Consider the following 18849-nt stretch of genomic DNA (forward strand, 5'->3'; position numbering starts at 1 on the left):
AGTTTCCTGCTTATTATTTTATTGTCCCAGTAATACACTCTAAACAGTTACACCTTTATAAGCACCTGATGGTTTTAATGTGGTAGTGGACAGCGGTCAGCATAGGCACTGTGGCTAGTCTGCAGCTATGCAGCCTCATATGCGGCAAACTGTGATGCACCATGTGTTTTGACACCTGTTGACCTTGGACAACATTACATTTTTTTATGAATATTTGCAGGTCATGAGAGTGATTCGTTGAAAGGAAACAGGAGTATGTGGTAAACATTGTTCCACAGTAATCATGATCATTTTAGATTGTTGAAAGCCAGACATCCCAGCTTAGTGTCATTTCTAAAATGTAAGCCTCTCTCTCAAAGTCATCCGTTCATTTCTCTCCTCACACCTGGACGTTTGTTTCGGTTAATGCTGTCATTAGTCACTCGTCCTTGTCCCACCTACAGTCAGAACCAAAATCTGCTGACGTCTTTTGTTTGGCTTCAGTAGGAGTCGACACCTCTCTCATATTGACTTTATTGCACTGCCTGCAAATTTACTTCATACTTAAGAATTAGTTTTTGCTTTTAAACAAACTTTTTTCTGGTGCCTACACTGAATCTGAATCTTTTCCCCTTACATCCTGGTATTCCATTTCACTTCTTTATACTGTATGCAACTTTATGCTACTAAAAAGAAGAAATAGAGCATAAATGCATGGAGTGAAGGTATGGGATGTAGCGAAGCGGAGGAGAGAGGCATCCTCTGATTGCATCATGTTGCATAAAATGACATACTGTATCTATGTGCACCATCACATTTTTACAAGAGCTGTTTTGAGAGAACATGGAATAATATAATAACCCATCACCTTTTCTTACAAACACACAAAGTTTACATTCAGTGTTTTTCATCAAAAGGCATTATGTAAATACGCGGAGGCTGTTGGGAGTGTTGAATACAAACATCCATAAAAAAAAGTCAGGAGTAAAATAATGAAATAAATTTGCAAAATGTTCAGGGTACCTACCCTGAAGAATTCTTTAGTAGAGCCTGAGTCCAGTGTCCCATAGGCTATCTCTGTCTGTTTGGCCAAGTCCTCTGCACTCTCTATGGGTGAGACCATCCTCTCCACAGTGAGGAAGGCAGCCAGATTGGCTGTGTAGGAGGAAATGATGATAAGTGTGAAGAACCACCACACACCTCCAACAATACGTCCAGACAGAGACCTGGAGAGAAGGCAGATGAAGGCACGTCAGAGAGAAAAAAGGGAAAGAGGGTGCCGAAGGTTTGGAAGAAGGAGAAAGTAGAAGAAAGGGCAAGATCATGAAAATGAAGGAAAGGAATTATATGTATATATGAAATTATAGAAGATGATTAAAAAAAAAATGAGGGTAAGGGTTAAAGCAATAGAAAGAATACAAATGATGGAAGAGAAAACATAACTGACATTATTTCCTGAGTCAGAGATATGAAACACAACGCACTGCAGTTTTACAAAGCATTTTAACACTGGGTGCTGTGAAAATGACAGTACTGCCAGAGTAATTGTCCTTCAACCCTCTAACCAATTCAGGACTAACAATAAGAATGGCTACATGAAACAGACTGTAATTTTGTTCTTCCATCTCTTCTATCCTCATTCTCTTTCTTCTCATTTCCCATGTTTACTCTCTTTATCTTTCAAGTGTGAGCAAAAAGCACTGAAATAAGTGGAAATACGACTTGGTTTACATGAACTTGTTTTTACTGAGGAAAAGGGAAGTGCGCAAACAATATTGAGCACATCAGAGAGGAGGTGAGAAATATTTGACAAGGTAGCAAAATGTTAAGTTTACATTTTTGGCATTTTAGTCAATAAACAGCCTTGAGTGTCGAATGCCTACAGAAAGCGACATAAAACATCCACACTAAAGAAACGCTGACAAATTGAAGAGGGTACCGTACAAATGCATTACATTCACAGAAAATAAAAAGAAATGTGCTTTGTTATGTTTACCTTTCCGATATCACCTAATCTACTGTATGCGCAGTAAAAATCTTTGTAGTTCACAATAAATACAAGAATAATAGAAACAGTAACATAAGAGTTAATATGTGTCAGGAATTAAAAACATCTAATGGCCACAGGTAATATTAAGGGTGCTGGGGCTGGACTTAATGTAGAGTATTTCTTGTTTTTATTGTAGTCAGTGTTGTTTCTGTATTTTAACTACTCCATCTCCCTTCCCTAAACCTAACTTCTGTGTGACTGTGGCTTTACCAGTTTTAAGCAGTGCGTCAGCTACAGAGAAAAGTGCAGTGACGCCTGACTTGGCATAAATTTTTACCTCTTGGAACAACTTCATATTCTGCTGCTGTTCAAAAGCTAGCACACCTCTTAATCCTCATAAACACACACACAAACACACACACACACACACACACACATACAAATATGAATTGATAGTGTTGTCATTGAAGCATTGATCTGTTTAACTGAATTAATTAAAGTGGCACATACTGTGATGGATTAGAGAGGGTTGCTGGGGTTTTGTTTTATACTTATTAAAAGACAGTGGGAACATCTTTTTTTAACCAGATGCTGATGATGAAAGGAACATGGATGACAAGATTATGAATCATCAGTTCGATCAAAGTCTCCTACAATTGCCAACAGAAGACTGTGACTCGACTAGTTAGTGGGTAACCAGGCGTGACCTGATGGAATGAGTTTGTGATTTAAGTGGACACTCAAACAAAAAGACAGGACAAAATATAAGAGCAAATGGTAATGGCAAAAGAGCAGAAAGGAAGAGAAAGATCAAGATAAAGGGATGAAGAGAAAGTCCAGCAGCAGTCGTCAATATACTCAAACCAGTGTTAGAGGTACTACAATATTGCACAACACCTCACGAACCAGTCGAGCATGATAGCAGGGCCAGGGTTTGGAAGCAGGGGCATGAAAGTTTTGTTACATTGTAAGGACCTGCTAAAGCGGAAGTTACACCTTATTGATCGCTTAAGCCAAACGTTTCTTTTTTATTTGACCTGTGCAGAACTCTAATATCTTTAAGCAGTCTCAGTGTGGTTCAATTTGGACAAAACTGCTAACACCTTACTTTGACCCCCTCCTATAGCATTCATAAGAAAAATATCACCATTTATTAAGTTTAAGAAGCATACCTACTCCTGTGGCTACACAAAATGTATGCTGTTTACAAATGTGTTATAGTGTATTAAAAAACCTATAAATTTTGGACCAATTTTGGCTACAGCAAAACAAAGCTACAAGTAGTTTGTGTGTATGTGTGAGTCTCTTTGTGTAAACACAGATTGTAATAATGGTGGTTACAATTTTCTTAATAGCTTTGGGTCATTTCTTTACATCACTATCATATCCATATAATATGCATAAGATGCATCTTTCAAACCAGTTTATGCAGAACAACAATCAGTAAAACAATATGCCTCACCCAAAACCTTCAACTGTAAATTTGCAGTAATGTTTCAACAAAAATATGTACTGTGGAAGAAAATATCTAATAAATATGGCTGATACAGCTTCTTAGCTGCAGAGACTGGGAAGCTGGTCCGATTTTTTGGGATTAAGTATAAAAAAGAAATTACTCTAATGTGCAATTTTAGCAAATAGTAATTTTGTAATTATAAAATAAAATTATAACACAATAAAATGTGCAAAAAGTAAAGGGATGTAAACACGTATTGGAGCAATGTGCATATATTATACACATTTCTGTGTCATGTGTGAAAAGTGAAGTAAATCTTCAGTGTTTTGGGAAAACCATTGGAGTAAAAAGCAGCTGATCTTTTTGAGGTAGAGGGCAGTGAGATTTGATAATTCCTAAAACTGCACTGTACTAATAATTTGCTTAATTGTGTTAAACAATTGCTATTTGTCGGAATAGTATGAGAAATGCTGTAGAACAACCCAGCTCCTAAAATCCACACACAGGACGCTGGAATCCAACTCAGGTCTGTGCTTTAAAAGTCCTGTGATTTAAATATCCTCTATCCACTCCAAATACCTCATTGTAACTAGAAAAGGCAATTTCCAAGGAAATTACGTGGGAGAGCTGTTAAGTCGCCCGGTAGAGGCCGACCGCTCAGAAGCTGCTGAGAGCAGAGGCGTTTGTACGTTCAAAGCCGCAAACGCTGAAGAGAGATAAATACAAACAAAAAGAGAAAGAAGAAGATGACAAGAAAAAGAAAAAATCCAAAATCCCAGGAAAAGTTGAATTCAGAAAAGAAAAAAAGTAGAAAGTAACAATGGAGGAAGTAAATAAGTAAAAAGTGGATATTTAAAGTGTAAAGAAACAGAAAAAGAAGCAAAGTAAAAAGTTCCTATTGAAAGTGTAAAGAAAAAAGTAAGAAGTGAAAAAGCAACAACTTGATTAACAAAAGTGGAAAGAAGTAGTAAGAAACAAAGGAAAAGGTAAATATTCCCAAAGTTAAAAGAAACAAAAAAAGAAGCAAAGTAAAAAAGTTGCTATTAAAGTGTAAAGAAAAAAGCTAGAAGTAACTACTTAGAAATGAAGGAACCATTTTAATGCTGAAAAACTGTTAAAAAGTTGAAAAGAGCTTTTAATTTGAAAGTGTGTTTCCTGTCTGTGTCTGTGTGGTAGTTTGTGTGTCCACTGTAGGGAGACTTCAAAACAAACTTATTTTAGCATTTAAATGCTAAATAATTAAAATAAGAATGATAAAAGGCTTTTATTTTGAAAGTGTGTCCTGTCTGTGAGGGTGTGTGTAGGGAAACTTCACCACAAAGTCATTTTAGCATTTAAATGCTAAAAAGTGGATAAAATATTATGAAAGGCTTTTATTTTGAAAGGGTATTTCCTGTCTGTGAGGGTGTGTGTCTGTGTGTGTCTCCACTGTGTATGTTGAGGGAGAAAAACTCAGGTAAAGTGTGTGGACACAGCTCTGAGGCTGATTACATGACGTCATGCAGCTGTGTCCGTTACCATGACAATGACTGCTGCCCGCTGCCTGCCTGCTGAGTCATGTGAGCCAAATGCAAAGGCAGGCTGGAAAAGTGCTGAGACTATGCCTCGCAAAATGCTCAAAATATGAAAAAGTATTAGTCCTATCGAAACAATTCAAAAACTGTGAGTGACAAAAGGCTTCAATGAACACACTGATGTACTTTATTTGAAGATACTCCATAAAATGAAGGCGTGGTGGCGATTTTAAAACAGCCCCCCGTTTGTGATTTGATTAGAATTTAAGAACCTCTGTTCTAATGGGCTCCAATGGGAGTTTCAGCCGGCACTCTCTCTGCTTCTGGACACTTGGAGAAAGAACCGTCAGTCCTGTCACTATGAGAGTTACATTTACTGAAAGAACACAAAAATACCTACATTCTGATGTATAGTTTGTTTATGTAAGATTAAAGTTGACTGAAGGAAAGAAGGAAAAGAAGGAAAAAAGTTGCTAAAAGTGGAAGCTGAAAAGTTAGAGTGCGTGTGATGTCACCCACTCTAGCTGCTCCAACATTCCGCAATACACACTAATGGAAAAGTTGAAAAAGCTCCAAAAGTTGCCTAAAACTAAAACTGCGATTATTCAAAAAGTATAAAAGATAGAAAGAAGCTGATCCACCCAGAAAAAGTTGAAAGGGACTAGACCCGTATAAACTTTAAATGAAGTTTCTACTCCAAAGTATGACGACACAAGAGGCAGATGAAAAGTGGCAAGTTGAAGGGAAATTTTAAGTGCCTTCCATTCATTTTCTATGGGAAAAAAAGTTCATAAAAAGTGAAATATAATAAAAAGTATAAAAGTTATTAATGAGAAAAGTGATACCACCCCTGTCCTAAAAGGGACCTACGTTTAGGAAGTGGAACGAAGTTTCTACGACAAACCGTCTAGGACTAGATAGCGACCGAAAAACGGGCTATAATAATAATAATAATAATAATAATAATAATAACTAGAAAAGGCAATTTCCAAGGAAATTACGTGGGAGAGCTGTTAAGTCGCCCGGTAGAGGCCGACCGCTCAGAAGCGGCTGAGAGCAGAGGCGTTTGTACGTTCAAAGCCGCAAACGCTGAAGAGAGATAAATACAAACAAAAAGAGAAAGAAGAAGATGACAAGAAAAGGAAAAAATCCAAAATCCCAGGAAAAGTTGAATTAAGAAAAGAAAAAAGTAGAAAGTAACAATGGAGGAAGTAAATAAGTAAAAAGTTGATATTTAAAGTGTAAAGAAGCAGAAAAAGAAGCAAAGTAAAAAGTTGCTATTGAAAGTGTAAAGAAAAAAGTAAGAAGTGAAAAAGCAACAACTTGATTAACAAAAGTGGAAAGAAGTAGTAAGAAACAAAGGAAAAGGTAAATATTCCCAAAGTTAAAAGAAACAAAGAAAGAAGCAAAGTAAAAAAGTTGCTATTAAAAGTGTAAAGGAAGAAGTGAAAAAGCAACAACTTGATTAACAAAAGTGGAAAGAAGTAGTAAGAAACAAAGGAAAAGGTAAATATTCCCAAAGTTAAAAGAAACAAAAAAAAGAAGCAAAGTAAAAAAGTTGCTATTAAAGTGTAAAGAAAAAAGCTAGAAGTAACTAATTAGAAATGAAGGAACCATTTTAATGCTGAAAAACTGTTGAAAAAAAAAAAAAGTTGAAAAGAGCTTTTAATTTGAAAGTGTGTTTCCTGTCTGTGTCTGCGTGGTAGTTTGTGTGTCCACTGTAGGGAGACTTCAAAACAAACTCATTTTAGCATTTAAATGCTAAATAATTAAAATAAGAATGATAAAAGGCTTTTACTTTGAAAGTGTGTTTCCTGTCTGTGGGTGTGTGTGTAGGGAAACTTCACCACAAAGTCATTTTAGCATTTAAATGCTAAAAAGTGGATAAAATATTATGAAAGGCTTTTATTTTGAAAGTGTTTTTCCTATCTGTGAGGGTGTGTGTGTAGGGAAACTTCACCACAAAGTCATTTTAGCATTTAAATGCTAAAAAGTGGATAACATATTATGAAAGGCTTTTATTTTGAAAGGGTATTTCCTGTCTGTGAGGGTGTGTGTCTGTGTGTGTCTCCACTGTGTATGTTGAGGGAGAAAAACTCAGGTAAAGTGTGTGGACACAGCTCTGAGGCTGATTACATGACGTCATGCAGCTGTGTCCGTTACCATGACAATGACCGCTGCCCGCCTGCTGAGTCATGTGAGCCAAATGCAAAGGCAGGCTGGAAAAGTGCTAAGACTATGCCTCGCAAAATGCTCAAAATATGAAAAAGTATTAGTCCTATCGAAACAATTCAAAAACTGTGAGTGACAAAAGGCTTCAATGAACACACTGATGTACTTTATTTGAAGATACTCCATAAAATGAAGGCGTGGTGGCGATTTTAAAACAGCCCCCCGTTTGTGATTTGATTAGAATTTAAGAACCTCTGTTATAATGGGCTCCAATGGGAGTTTTGACGGCACTCTCTCTGCTCTCCTGTCACTATGAGAGTTACATTTACTGAAAGAAGACAAAAATACCTACATTCTGATGTATAGTTTGTTTATGTAAGATTAAAGTTGACTGAAGGAAAGAAGGAAAAGAAGGAAAAAAGTTGCTAAAAGTGGAAGCTGAAAAGTTAGAGTGCGTGTGATGTCACCCACTCTAGCTGCTCCAACATTCCGCAATACACACTAATGGAAAAGTTGAAAAAGCTCCAAAAGTTGCCTAAAACTAAAACTGCGATTATTCAAAAAGTATAAAAGATAGAAAGAAGCTGATCCACCCAGAAAAAGTTGAAAGGGACTAGACCCGTATAAACTTTAAATGAAGTTTCTACTCCAAAGTATGACGACACAAGAGGCAGATGAAAAGTGGCAAGTTGAAGGGAAATTTTAAGTGCCTTCCATTCATTTTCTATGGGAAAAAAAGTTCATAAAAAGTGAAATATAATAAAAAGTATAAAAGTTATTAATGAGAAAAGTAATAGCATAGATCTCCTAAAAGAGACCTACGTTTAGGAAGTGGAACGAAGTTTCTACGACAAACCGTCTAGGAGGAGATAGTGACCGAAAAACGGCGAAATAATAATAATAATAAAGAAAAGGATCTCATAAGTGTGAGAGCTGTGCTTACAGCTCTCCCACTAATAATAAAGAGAAAGGATCTCAATAGTGTGAGAGCTGTGCTTACAGCTCTCCCACTAATAAAGAAAAGGATCTCAATAGTGTGAGAGCTGTGCTTACAGCTCTCCCACTAATAAAGAAAAGGATCTCAATAGTGTGAGAGCTGTGCTTACAGCTCTCCCACTAATAATAAAGAAAAGGATCTCAATAGTGTGAGAGCTGTGCTTACAGCTCTCCCACTAATTAGTTTTTTATTCATACAATACATTTTAGCCTCATTTATAGGCATCTGAGCATAGAGCAATAACATAACAGTAATTACAACATATGATGACAAAATTGACATTATTTGCAGTTTAGTTGAATAGGAATGCAATTCTCAGGAGAGTTGTAAACAACACAATATAAATGTGGTGTAACCTTTAACTGTCATTGTAAATAAAGTCAAAGTAATGCCGAGAACTTTTATAACTGTCTTATTTAGAATAGTAACAAGAAAGCAGTAGCACCTTACAATGAGCTGAAACAAATGTCTCTCAATACACTTAGAAAATGAATCCAGAATAAAACAATCTTTCACTCTGCATTGCCAATGTAAGGATCTCAGAGCAAAGAGTGATGTTGACTAAATAAATCAAAGTGTAAATGAAACCAGTAGAGTTGTCAGATAGCATCCTTATGGGAGCCCATGATGTATGGGGCTTATTGGAGCTTTTAATTCAAGACAAAAACGTTCTGTCTCAAGGGTCATAAAAGACAGTATGGAATTGTTAAGCATGATTAACAACATGTGTAAGTTAAATGTGTAATGTGTGTCTTTTTGTGTTACTCTTCCGTGTGTGTGTGTGTGTGTGTGCGTGTGTGTGTGTGTATCAGAGAGTAAAAAAGGAGCGGGTCAGCAAACATTTGACCTTGGACTAAAGACAGAGAAGACACTTTTGTACTGGAGGTTGATGGAGCGTGCTGAATTCAGATCATAGCATATGTGAGACTGTGAAATGTATGTGTGCCCCTCTATGCACGTAGATTTTGCTGCTGTGTACATTTCAGTCTATGAGTGTGGCAACATGTCTGTCATTAGGAGTGTGCATGTTTTTTGAAACTGTGGGTGGCTTGTGTGTGTAACTGTTTTGTGTGTGTGTTGGTATGCAACAGGCGTATCATTCTATAGCAGGTCATGTATCATCTATGATAGCCAACAGATTGCCTCCCCAATCCTCTGTGTGAAAGATTAATAGCATGCTGTTCCTCCTCCTTTCTTTCTCTTACACACACAGACAGGCACCCACAGTTCTGAGATACAGTTTCTTTTCATATGGTGCATCTGGATTTTCTGACTCAACAGATGAGAGCACAATCTTAAGTGTGTGTCACACTTGTGTATATTTAATGTTAGCAGGACCCAAAAGAGAAGACGGTGAGGGGAGGTGTTAAAGTAAATTAGGGTTTATTAACAAAAAGGCAAACAACAGAAAATCACTCCATGAGGAGGGCAGGGAAACACACGTAGTACTAACAAAATAAACCGGGTTAAACAGACCGAGACTTAATCACACTGGAGAGGGGAGATAAACTAACTCATAACCATACCAGGAAAGCAAGGAAACTAACAACAAGCAGAGAAAAAACAAAACCCTAAACACTGCAACTGAAGCTCGTCAAAATCCCATGTCCTTGTTGATAAGACATGCGTACACAGAGGAAAAACAATAGTTTTTGATGCTTTCTGACTGTGGAACAAACAAAACATGTTTATTCAAGTGATGGTGACAGAGATGTTAAGAAATGTTTAGGCTCAGTCACTTGCTTGTCTGATGTTTTTGAAAAATGAATAAATGTTTGATTAGGACACACAAATGAGTGACAAATGCTTGTCCTTTTTTTCTTCTTGTCTGTAGTTTTTTAATGACTACAGGTGGTAAATACATTCAACAAACTCATTGGAACAGGCAGAAACACTACTTTAGATGGTGGCAGATTTATTTTTATTTATTTTTTATTTATTATTTTTTTGGTGCTTATACATACACTATATGCCAGAGAAACAGAAGTGTTTACCTACTGATAATAGTGCTTCCAATCCCTAAAATTTGCTTTGTGTATTTTGGTGCTGAGTGCAGACTGCACAGTACATCGGGGTGATGGGAGGAACAATCAAGTCAGTTTTTTTCAGATAAAGCAGTGCAGAGCATGTTGTTGGTGTTGATGAATAAAAGTCTCAGTACCACATCTGTAATATCACCCTGCAGGTGCAATGACAATTTCACTGTGTCCCTAAACTTAAAAAAAAGTGGGCAGGTTTTAGAGCATTTTCCTATCATGCCACTGTTCTCTGACTCCGTAGAGATTGTTGAAACATTTCTATGCCTTGACTTTAAATAGTGCTTTTTTAAAGAATAATTCTTAGGTTTTTAATTAGCTCAACTTATGACCTAACTTAACCAACTTATTATGGACTTTGTATTAAATATGCGTTTGACTACTGTTGTTCTGTACCAACAGTTTTATCTTGATTGTTCCAGCACATTGTGACATTAATGTGTCAGAGGTGGTTAATAATCTGATATAATTTAACTGTCTTATAATATGATTACATTTTCTTACTACTGCAGTGGCGCTTGCATTTCTTCAGTTCTGGTTTCACAGGCTCTCTTTTTCTACAGTAGTTCATGCCACCAGGGGGGCAGTGAATGTGTTTGCTCCCACACAGGTAATAAAAAGGCAATGAAATGGTATAACAAAAGAAATGATTAACCCGAAGCAGAAAATATATAAGACATGTAGACAGAGTGAAACAGTCAGAAGATTATTCATGGAATTTATAAAAAAACTAGCCAGTTTAATAGAACCAGTCAGTCCCCTCTGGGATCTATTCAATGACCTATAGACTAATCATGAATTATCACCCAGCAGCAGGCACAAATGTATGCTCACAGACACACACACACTACACACACACGCACACACACACACATACACACACACACACAGACACACACCAACTCATGAAAAGAGAGATGTAATTTCAGGTGTTTATTGACAGACAGGTCCAATTCCTCTGAGATATTCACTGGTGATCTGTTTACCTCTCTCAACATTTTCCACATGTGCTGTCTTTCTTAATGCACACCCTGACACTTTTTCTGCCATTTATTTATTTCCACTTGGTAAAAATTACAGTCCCATCTCCAAACTGTCTGTCATTTTGGTTTGCACCCAGACCCACATAAGAGACCCAAAACCCTGGGCTGAAAGATGAGTACCGGTTGTTGCAAATGCCATCTCAAGGTCACCCTGCCTCTGACTATGATGTGTGTGTCTGTGTGTGTGTGTGTATGTGTGTGTGTGTGTGTGTGTGTGTGTGTGTGTGTGTGTGTTTGTGTGTGTGTGTGTCTGTGAGTATGTGAAACTGTTGATGTCTGCTGACAGACATCACCTTCTGCTTGATTGGAAAGGTGAAAGAAACAAAAGTAAGACTGTATGCAAGAATGAAGTGGTTACTATCATGAGCACTCAGACACACCACAGAGATGAACACCGAAATTCTAGCTATTGTAAGTAAAAGAAAGTAAAAAGTAAAAAGAAAGAGAGGACAAACAGGCAGACTGCCAGAAAGACAGACAGATAGATAGGTAGATAGATCAAAAAAAGAGAAAGAGCATGCAGTTGTTGAATAGATGTGTGTGCTATGCTGTGTCTCCCAGACTGCAGAGATGACTGCAGCAAGGAGAGAGGGACCCTCACTGCATACCAATGGACCTACTGTGGTATCCCAATACCAAACTCACACAGTTCCCCCCCCCACACACACACGCATACGCACGCACAAAAACACACACAGTGTATGAAGTCGACACATTGACCAGTTGTCCAGCAAATGATCATAAAGGCTGTAAGACAGATTGAGATGACAGGCAGACTGCAAAACATGGCCACATACACACACATTCAGAAACAAACATATAGATAGAGAGGCACTCAACCATTCTGTAAGAAAATTTCTTCCGGGAGGCTGCCTCCTTCCCTTTATTCCCAGCTCCACAGTAAATGTCATCCTCAGTACTGTTCTCCCTGCTGAACTAGTGGGAGAGAGTACAAGTGGCAGTGTGGGGGGGAAGAGGCGCAGACGTATTGGGCATGGGAAAAGTGGTGTCTGGTATGACAATATCCTCCAGCAAACAGAGTGATGGGAATTACTTAGTTAATGCAAAACGAGTTAATGCAGCATATAAACTTTTATTTAAATATTTCAGAAACATATAACTATAAATTAGAGAGGTACAGTAGTCCAGCTGTTCCTCTCCTCAGCAACATTTTCCAGTTATTCCAGTGAGATTCTGAGTTGCTCCCAGCTCTGATGAGATACAAGCACATTCTGGGTCAGCACCAGTTGGACATGCCCAGAAAACCTCCAATGGAAGGTGCCCAGGAGGGATCCTAATGAGATGCCTGAACCACCTCAACTGGCTCCTTTAGTTAGAAGAAGCCGCAGCTCTACTCTGAGGTCCCTTCAGATGTCAGAATTTTATACCCTATCTCTAAGGCTAAGCCAGGCCACCCTACAGAGGAAACTAATTTCAAATGCTTGCTTTTCCAACCTCACTTTTGCAGTCATATCAAAAGCTCACGACCACATGAGGACTAGAATGTAGACTGACTGGTAAATAAAAGCTTTGCCTCGAGTTTTCTGGCCTTGTCTAACTGTAGTGAGTGTTTTTCATGGACAGGATCTCAAGTTAGGGGGGAGGGAGTTCAGTTTGAAGATCTCACACTCAAGGGACAGAAAAATGATATAGCATGATGATAAAGGCCACATGACAAATCCCTTATTTTATCTTACTTTTTAATCTACCTCTTTTTTCCATTGCTCTGCCTCTTCTTGCCTAATCATAAACCACATTATTAACCAGTTATTTCAGACATTCAGTTTTTGTCCAGTAATGTTATGTGACTACAAATTACAAGTATGAATTCCAAGTGTGTTATTCAGTCCCCATCAGTTCCTCCAATAGCACTTAGAGAGATTAGGGAGAGACAAATCTTCCTTCCTTCAGACTCTTTCACTACAATCATTAGTTACAGGTGGATGCTGGGGTGCAGGTGGGGCTGATTAAATGCAATATACGAGCAGAAAGAAGATGATGATGGAGCGATGCTCGCAGTGAGCAGTTGCAGGCTTTGGCAAAACAAGAGAGTTATCAGAGCGAAGCGGATTAAGTGAAGGTGTGTGCTGGGTATGTGTCTATGATTGTTACAGTGCAAAATCAAAAGCAACAAAGTTTTGTGATTATCCCACGCTACTGAGAAACACTGACAACTATTATGCAAACTTTTATTAATGTATTCCAGCTCACGTGGACAGTAATTACAATGACCTCTAAAAAGTAAATACACCTTCTGTGCGGTAAGGCAGTCGCCCACGGACCACAGGGTCAGTGGTTCGATCCCTGGTCCCAGCCCTATGACGAAGGGTCTCTGGGCAAGACACTCAACTCCTTACAGCCCATTACCATCCCCAGCTGTCCAGTGCCGGTCCAACCCCGGTAGAAATTGGGGAAGGTTGCATCAGGAAGGGCATCCGGCATAAAAACTGTGCCAAATCAACATGCGAACAATGATCCGCCCTGAACTCACGGGATAAGCCGAAAGGTCGAAAAAATAAATAAATAAAATTCTGTTTAGTATGTTTTATAGTGTTAGGACATTTCAATTAAATGAGGAGAATATTAGATTTTCTAAAAGTGTCTTTCTTACATTTGAATTACGGAGCTCTGGCTGACAACATTTATAACCCTTTGAAAATTACAATCTTACAAACCCACCTACTTTATGCAGCAACTGACCAGGTGTGTAGAAAGTGGAGAAATATGCAGGGCAGGAACTTTCCCCTCAAACTCTCTTTTTACATCATTCTCACAATTATTTGCATCACTTTTTGTATGTGCTGCCAAGTTAGACACTACAAATAACCACAAGAAGAAATTCTTTAAACGTGCTTGTCTTTCTATCTACTTTACAGTATATCACGAAACGTATGTCTTTAGATATAGTTAGACATGTTATACAAGCTTTGTTTCAAGCACCTGTAACCTGTAATCTTACACAGGGTGTGTAACGAGCCTCCACACTATAGTGGATACCTTATATTTTGCAATAAGGTTTATCTCATTGGTCTGAAATTATTATATAATACATATCATCTTGAATTTACCTGACACTAACGCTCTGCCCTCATCTTCTTCTCATACAGCTTTGCTTTGCTTTTTACACTCTGCTGTGCTCTGCACAGCCCTCCAGGTAGTCATAGATATAAAATAACAATAAATAAAAATGTTACAAAATGTACTACTCAATAAGAAATTACTGCTTTTCCCTGATATGTCAGAAGGACGAGCCTCGGTCGCACACTTTTTGTAGAAACAAATATCTCTTAACGGCTGCCAGTGCTGATCACGAAGTAAGCTCCGATCACATCTCTCCACATTAAGATGAACACTGAAGCATATTTTTATGGCAAAAACATGTAAAAAATGTTGCACATTGTAACTTTAAGTTTGCGTTGAAACCTTTTTTCTTTTATAAAAAGTCCTGTAAATACAGTAAAAACAAATGGAGCAGAAAAAAGTAGAAAGGTGACATATTTCTTATTACATGAATATAATCTGGCATTTATGACTGCAGTAATCCTGCTCTACCGGGGAATTGTGCTGTATTGGAAGTGACAGAGCCAGGTGATTTATATGACGAACACTGGTTTCATGTTAAGTATCACATTATTACTATGACAGCTGTAGCTTATGCCCACACATCTATTACAGATCCTGCAAGTGACAGAGAGGTCTACATGTGATTGTTGGATTGTTGTTGAAACTGCAAGCTGAGTGTTTTCCTGCATGTGTGTTTAAGCAATGTCAGTGTGTGAAGTGTCTGTATGTGCACATTAGGTGTGTTTGCGTGAGTGTGTTTGTGTGTAGATGGTGTGGGGCTAGAATTGGCCTGTCAGTCACAGTAAAGTGAGGGGGAGTGGAACACGACAGGTGTCGGGGAGTAAAGGAGCAAGGCAACGAGAGAGTGTGAAAGAGATGGATGAAAGAGAGAAGGGGAAGGGCAGAAGAGCAAAGGAGGAGGAGGAAGAGAGTGAGGTTTGAGTGGCTGGTTTAGAAGTTTTGTACTTTTCCCCAATGTAGTGGGAATGTTTCAGAGGTAGTTTGAGAACATAGCAGACATTTTTTTGGAAGAAATAGAAAATAAAGAGAGAAGCCTCTGTCTAGACCAAGATTGTTTTCATAAGACACTGAGAAAATTTCTAGATTGTGAGCAAATCCTCACAGCAATGACTGCTTGTCAAAAAAAAGAATGTTGCACATTATCATGTGAAGGACACATTACCAAAGATCACATATGTTAATAAGAATATGTAATTTTTTTAATCTATGTGGGTCACTGACCACTTAATCTCCACCTCTATTAATTCTTCATTTATAGCAGTCACATTTTTGCTACGAGTTATTATTCTTTTCTAGAGGGCATTTGCTAAACAGCTCCCTCCTTATCCTTTATCCTGCTCATTGTCAATCTCTCTTTTCTATTATTTGTTTTGGTGTGAAGCTTTCCCTGCTGCTCCTTCTCTCTTTAGATTGGCTCCCTAAAGGTCTTGAGGATGATGGACATAAATATTTCACTAAACTGCATTCCAGGGTTATCAATAATAAAATGCTGTATTCTTATAAATAGTCTAAAAATACAGCTGGACTCTTCAGTAGAGCATTAAAAATTCATACACACCTAGGAAAATGCTAAATCTCCCACCACTGCATACACATATGGACATGAGAACTGGACTGTGTGCAGGTGTTTTCATTCTCTTGTGGGCACATGTGTGGTTCTTGTACATCTGAAGCTTCTGTGATACTCAGTCATTTGGAGTATCAATCCAGTTTAATGAAAGCTACAAAAGTGCTAGGAGGTCCGACTCACATTATTGACAGTCTGAATCACCACGGCCTTATACTAAAACACTCACGCTAACCCCACATCCGGTATACAGTCTCAAATACACTCAAACTCTCTCATTCTGACGCATGCATTCACAAATACACCCAATTTATCTCACTTCGTCCATTTTCCCCCCTTACCTCGGTGAGATGTCACAACCCTGCTGCATGAAAGCTCCCAGTGAGAACCAGAGGGAGTTGAAGATGCCAAACTCATTTGGAGGTTGGTCAGTAGGGCCCTGCTCCGTGGCACCCTCCTCTGGTTCCTCTGCATGCCATTCGTACGGACTGAAGCGACTCACCTGGGGCAACAAAGGAAAGGAAAGGGCAGAAACACATAAACCATTAAAAGAAAAAAAAAAAAAAAGAAAAAAAAAATATATAGGTACGTTTTTAAAGTTATCAGAAAAAGATACAAACTTTTGCATTGATGTAGGAGAGAAAAATGTTTGCTTGAATAAGCATGCATTCTGATTTCAAAAGAGTGATGCTGATACGACCTCGACCACAGGAACTTGCATTTCTTCTGTATCTTACATTAGTTGTTTGCCTATTTGCATAAAACGGTGCCTGTGACAGGCTTTATCCCTTTGAATACCTATTGAGTAGGTTGCTCAGAAACATTTCTTAAACATTATTATATACATTTACGCTTGGTGGATAAAGGCAATGCTACTAAGCTTGAAACATTATAATTGCATATATTTATAGAAACCTTTTAATAAACTTAACCCCCCCCCCACCCCTTGTGAATTGAAAAGAATCATAGTGGCAGTTCATTCAGATCAAGTTGTTATATTGTCAGAAAATGGTTAGTGCAAAATGCATTGAAACTAAGTTTAATTCCCTCTATCCCTGTTATCAAAATAACCAAACTGACATTTGCTCTGCAGGTAATGTCTCCTGTTAGGATTTACAGAGACAAACACTATGAGCTGCAGCTCAGTGATTCAGTATTTTTTTTATCCTGGGAGCTAATTAAGTGATCTGTTCTTTCATCCCTGAGTGAAAACCTTCGATAACTCTTCCAACTGTTACAATGCTGCAAACTAAGTCGGGCTCTTAGTCTTCAGCGTACACTCACCAAAAACAGCACAACACTGACTCCAATGTAAGCGAACACTATGCACATCCAGATCTCATAGGCCAGTGGGTCCAAGAAAGAGAAAACACCTGGTTTAGACTTCTGGGGTTTCTTGATCATAATGGATATACCCAGAGACATGAAGGGCTTCGAGAAGTCAATCACTTCTTCTCTCACCAGAGTGATAGTGAGTGGAGCCACTGCAATTTCTGCTTTCTGTAAGAAAAGGGTGAATACATAGATCAGTCATATCATTGACCAGCCAATTTGCAGCAGCTACATGTTAAACAGTTGAGCAATGGTGAGGAAGGAGGAAGATGGACCGAAGCTTGAGCAGCAGGTGCTACTTAAGAGACAAGTACAGCAAAGGATCAGTGGATTTTAAATCACAAGCAACATAAGAAAGGGTATAAAGGAGAAACGGTAGATAAAGAAAGGGAATTGGTACAGTGGGGGTGGTGGCAGAGAAAAGGGAAAAGAGAAACAGTAGAGAGAGGGAAAACCAGTAGAATAACAGAGAAGTAATTCATAGGAAGGCATTAAAGTGATGCTGTCAGAATATAAATAAGTCAGCAAGGTCTCACACGCATGCAAAATCTGTAGAAGAGTCAAAAACATCATTCATTCAGCACACTGAGTGTCTGTGTCTGAGTAGCTTCATGTGTCTAAACAGCGTCTGCAGCAGCATCTTAACGGGAAAGGAGGCTACAATAACAGCATATCAAATAACAAGTGTTCCTTCACTCCAAGGTACTGGAGTTGCAATGTAAGGAGGAAAAAAACAGCAAAAGAAAGACAAGGAGCTCAGAAATGATATGGGAAGAAAACAGGGAAGGAGAGAGGGCAAAGCAAATTCAATAACCCACCACACACTGTAAAAAGAGGTTAAATAAATTCGAGCTAAAAAGCTAGAGACAAAAACACAAACATGAAAAAAAGGAGAAAGTCATAAAGACAATCTCACAAATGTATTTCTTTGTGTGCCAGAAGAGTCATCAGAAAGGACTACTAGTCTTTGAGCCACATCAAACTTGATTAGTCATTCCAGCAGCTCTGCTGTGTCACCTCCTCTACATTGATTCTTGAGGCTAATTTATTCCGTTGTTATTCTGCAGCAGCGTCTCCACTTTTACTCTTCCGCAAAGTGATAAAATCTCTGACCATGCATGGGCGTCAATGGAATAATTAGCCAGCTCGCCTAATTCTCAAGAAATAAGTGAACCCTTTGAGACACGGCATATCTTTGGGAATCTGACATGGTAACTAAGGAAACGTGGCACTTGAGAGAAGTTTAGTTATTTTAAGCATTTGTCAGTTCTTGTGTAATGGACTTTGCTGAGGCTCACAATAGCAGGAGCACATACGATGTACACTTACTGCCCGGCTGTGTGTGTGACCTCTATGATTACAGTGTTCAAGTTATGCTAAGGCTGAGTGTGATTGCATTACAGCATATTGAAATGTTTCCCATCAGTACATACCCCATACACAAGCTCTCCAACCATTCCATTCCATATCTTCGTCTCTGGATCCCTGGCTCCATATTTTCCATCCGGCACTATGGAGATCTTGTACTTGATCCCTATGTGTTTTGCGATCTCAGAAGCCAAGTCCACACAATATCCCTCAAACTGGTCATTGCCTTCATAAAGCTCCCAGTTCTTTTTCAGCATCACGTAGGGACCCTCCTACAAAACCAGCAAAAGAGGAAAAAGACACAACTGTTT

General features: G+C 38.4%; 1 protein-coding gene across 12 annotated transcripts in view; it reads right to left on the reverse strand.

Annotated features, from left to right (window-relative positions):
- gria4a (glutamate receptor, ionotropic, AMPA 4a) overlaps nucleotides 1-18849 on the reverse strand; it is a 96705-nt gene that overhangs the window by 17859 nt on the left and 59997 nt on the right. For all 12 annotated transcript variants that reach the window (XR_010914705.1, XR_010914704.1, XM_067508597.1 and 9 more), the window contains exons 11-14: nucleotides 18604-18810; nucleotides 17123-17338; nucleotides 16180-16340; nucleotides 1007-1205 (exon numbers count right to left, since the gene is read on the reverse strand). Coding sequence is in view for 10 of the 12 variants with exons in the window: in XM_067508597.1 (XP_067364698.1) it covers nucleotides 1007-1205; nucleotides 16180-16340; nucleotides 17123-17338; nucleotides 18604-18810 (783 nt within the window). In the remaining 2 variants the exon portion in view is untranslated. The remainder of the gene's footprint in view (nucleotides 1-1006; nucleotides 1206-16179; nucleotides 16341-17122; nucleotides 17339-18603; nucleotides 18811-18849) is intronic.

Source organism: Channa argus, chromosome 6, assembly GCF_033026475.1.
Source record: "Channa argus isolate prfri chromosome 6, Channa argus male v1.0, whole genome shotgun sequence".
NCBI classification, from domain to species: domain Eukaryota; kingdom Metazoa; phylum Chordata; class Actinopteri; order Anabantiformes; family Channidae; genus Channa; species Channa argus.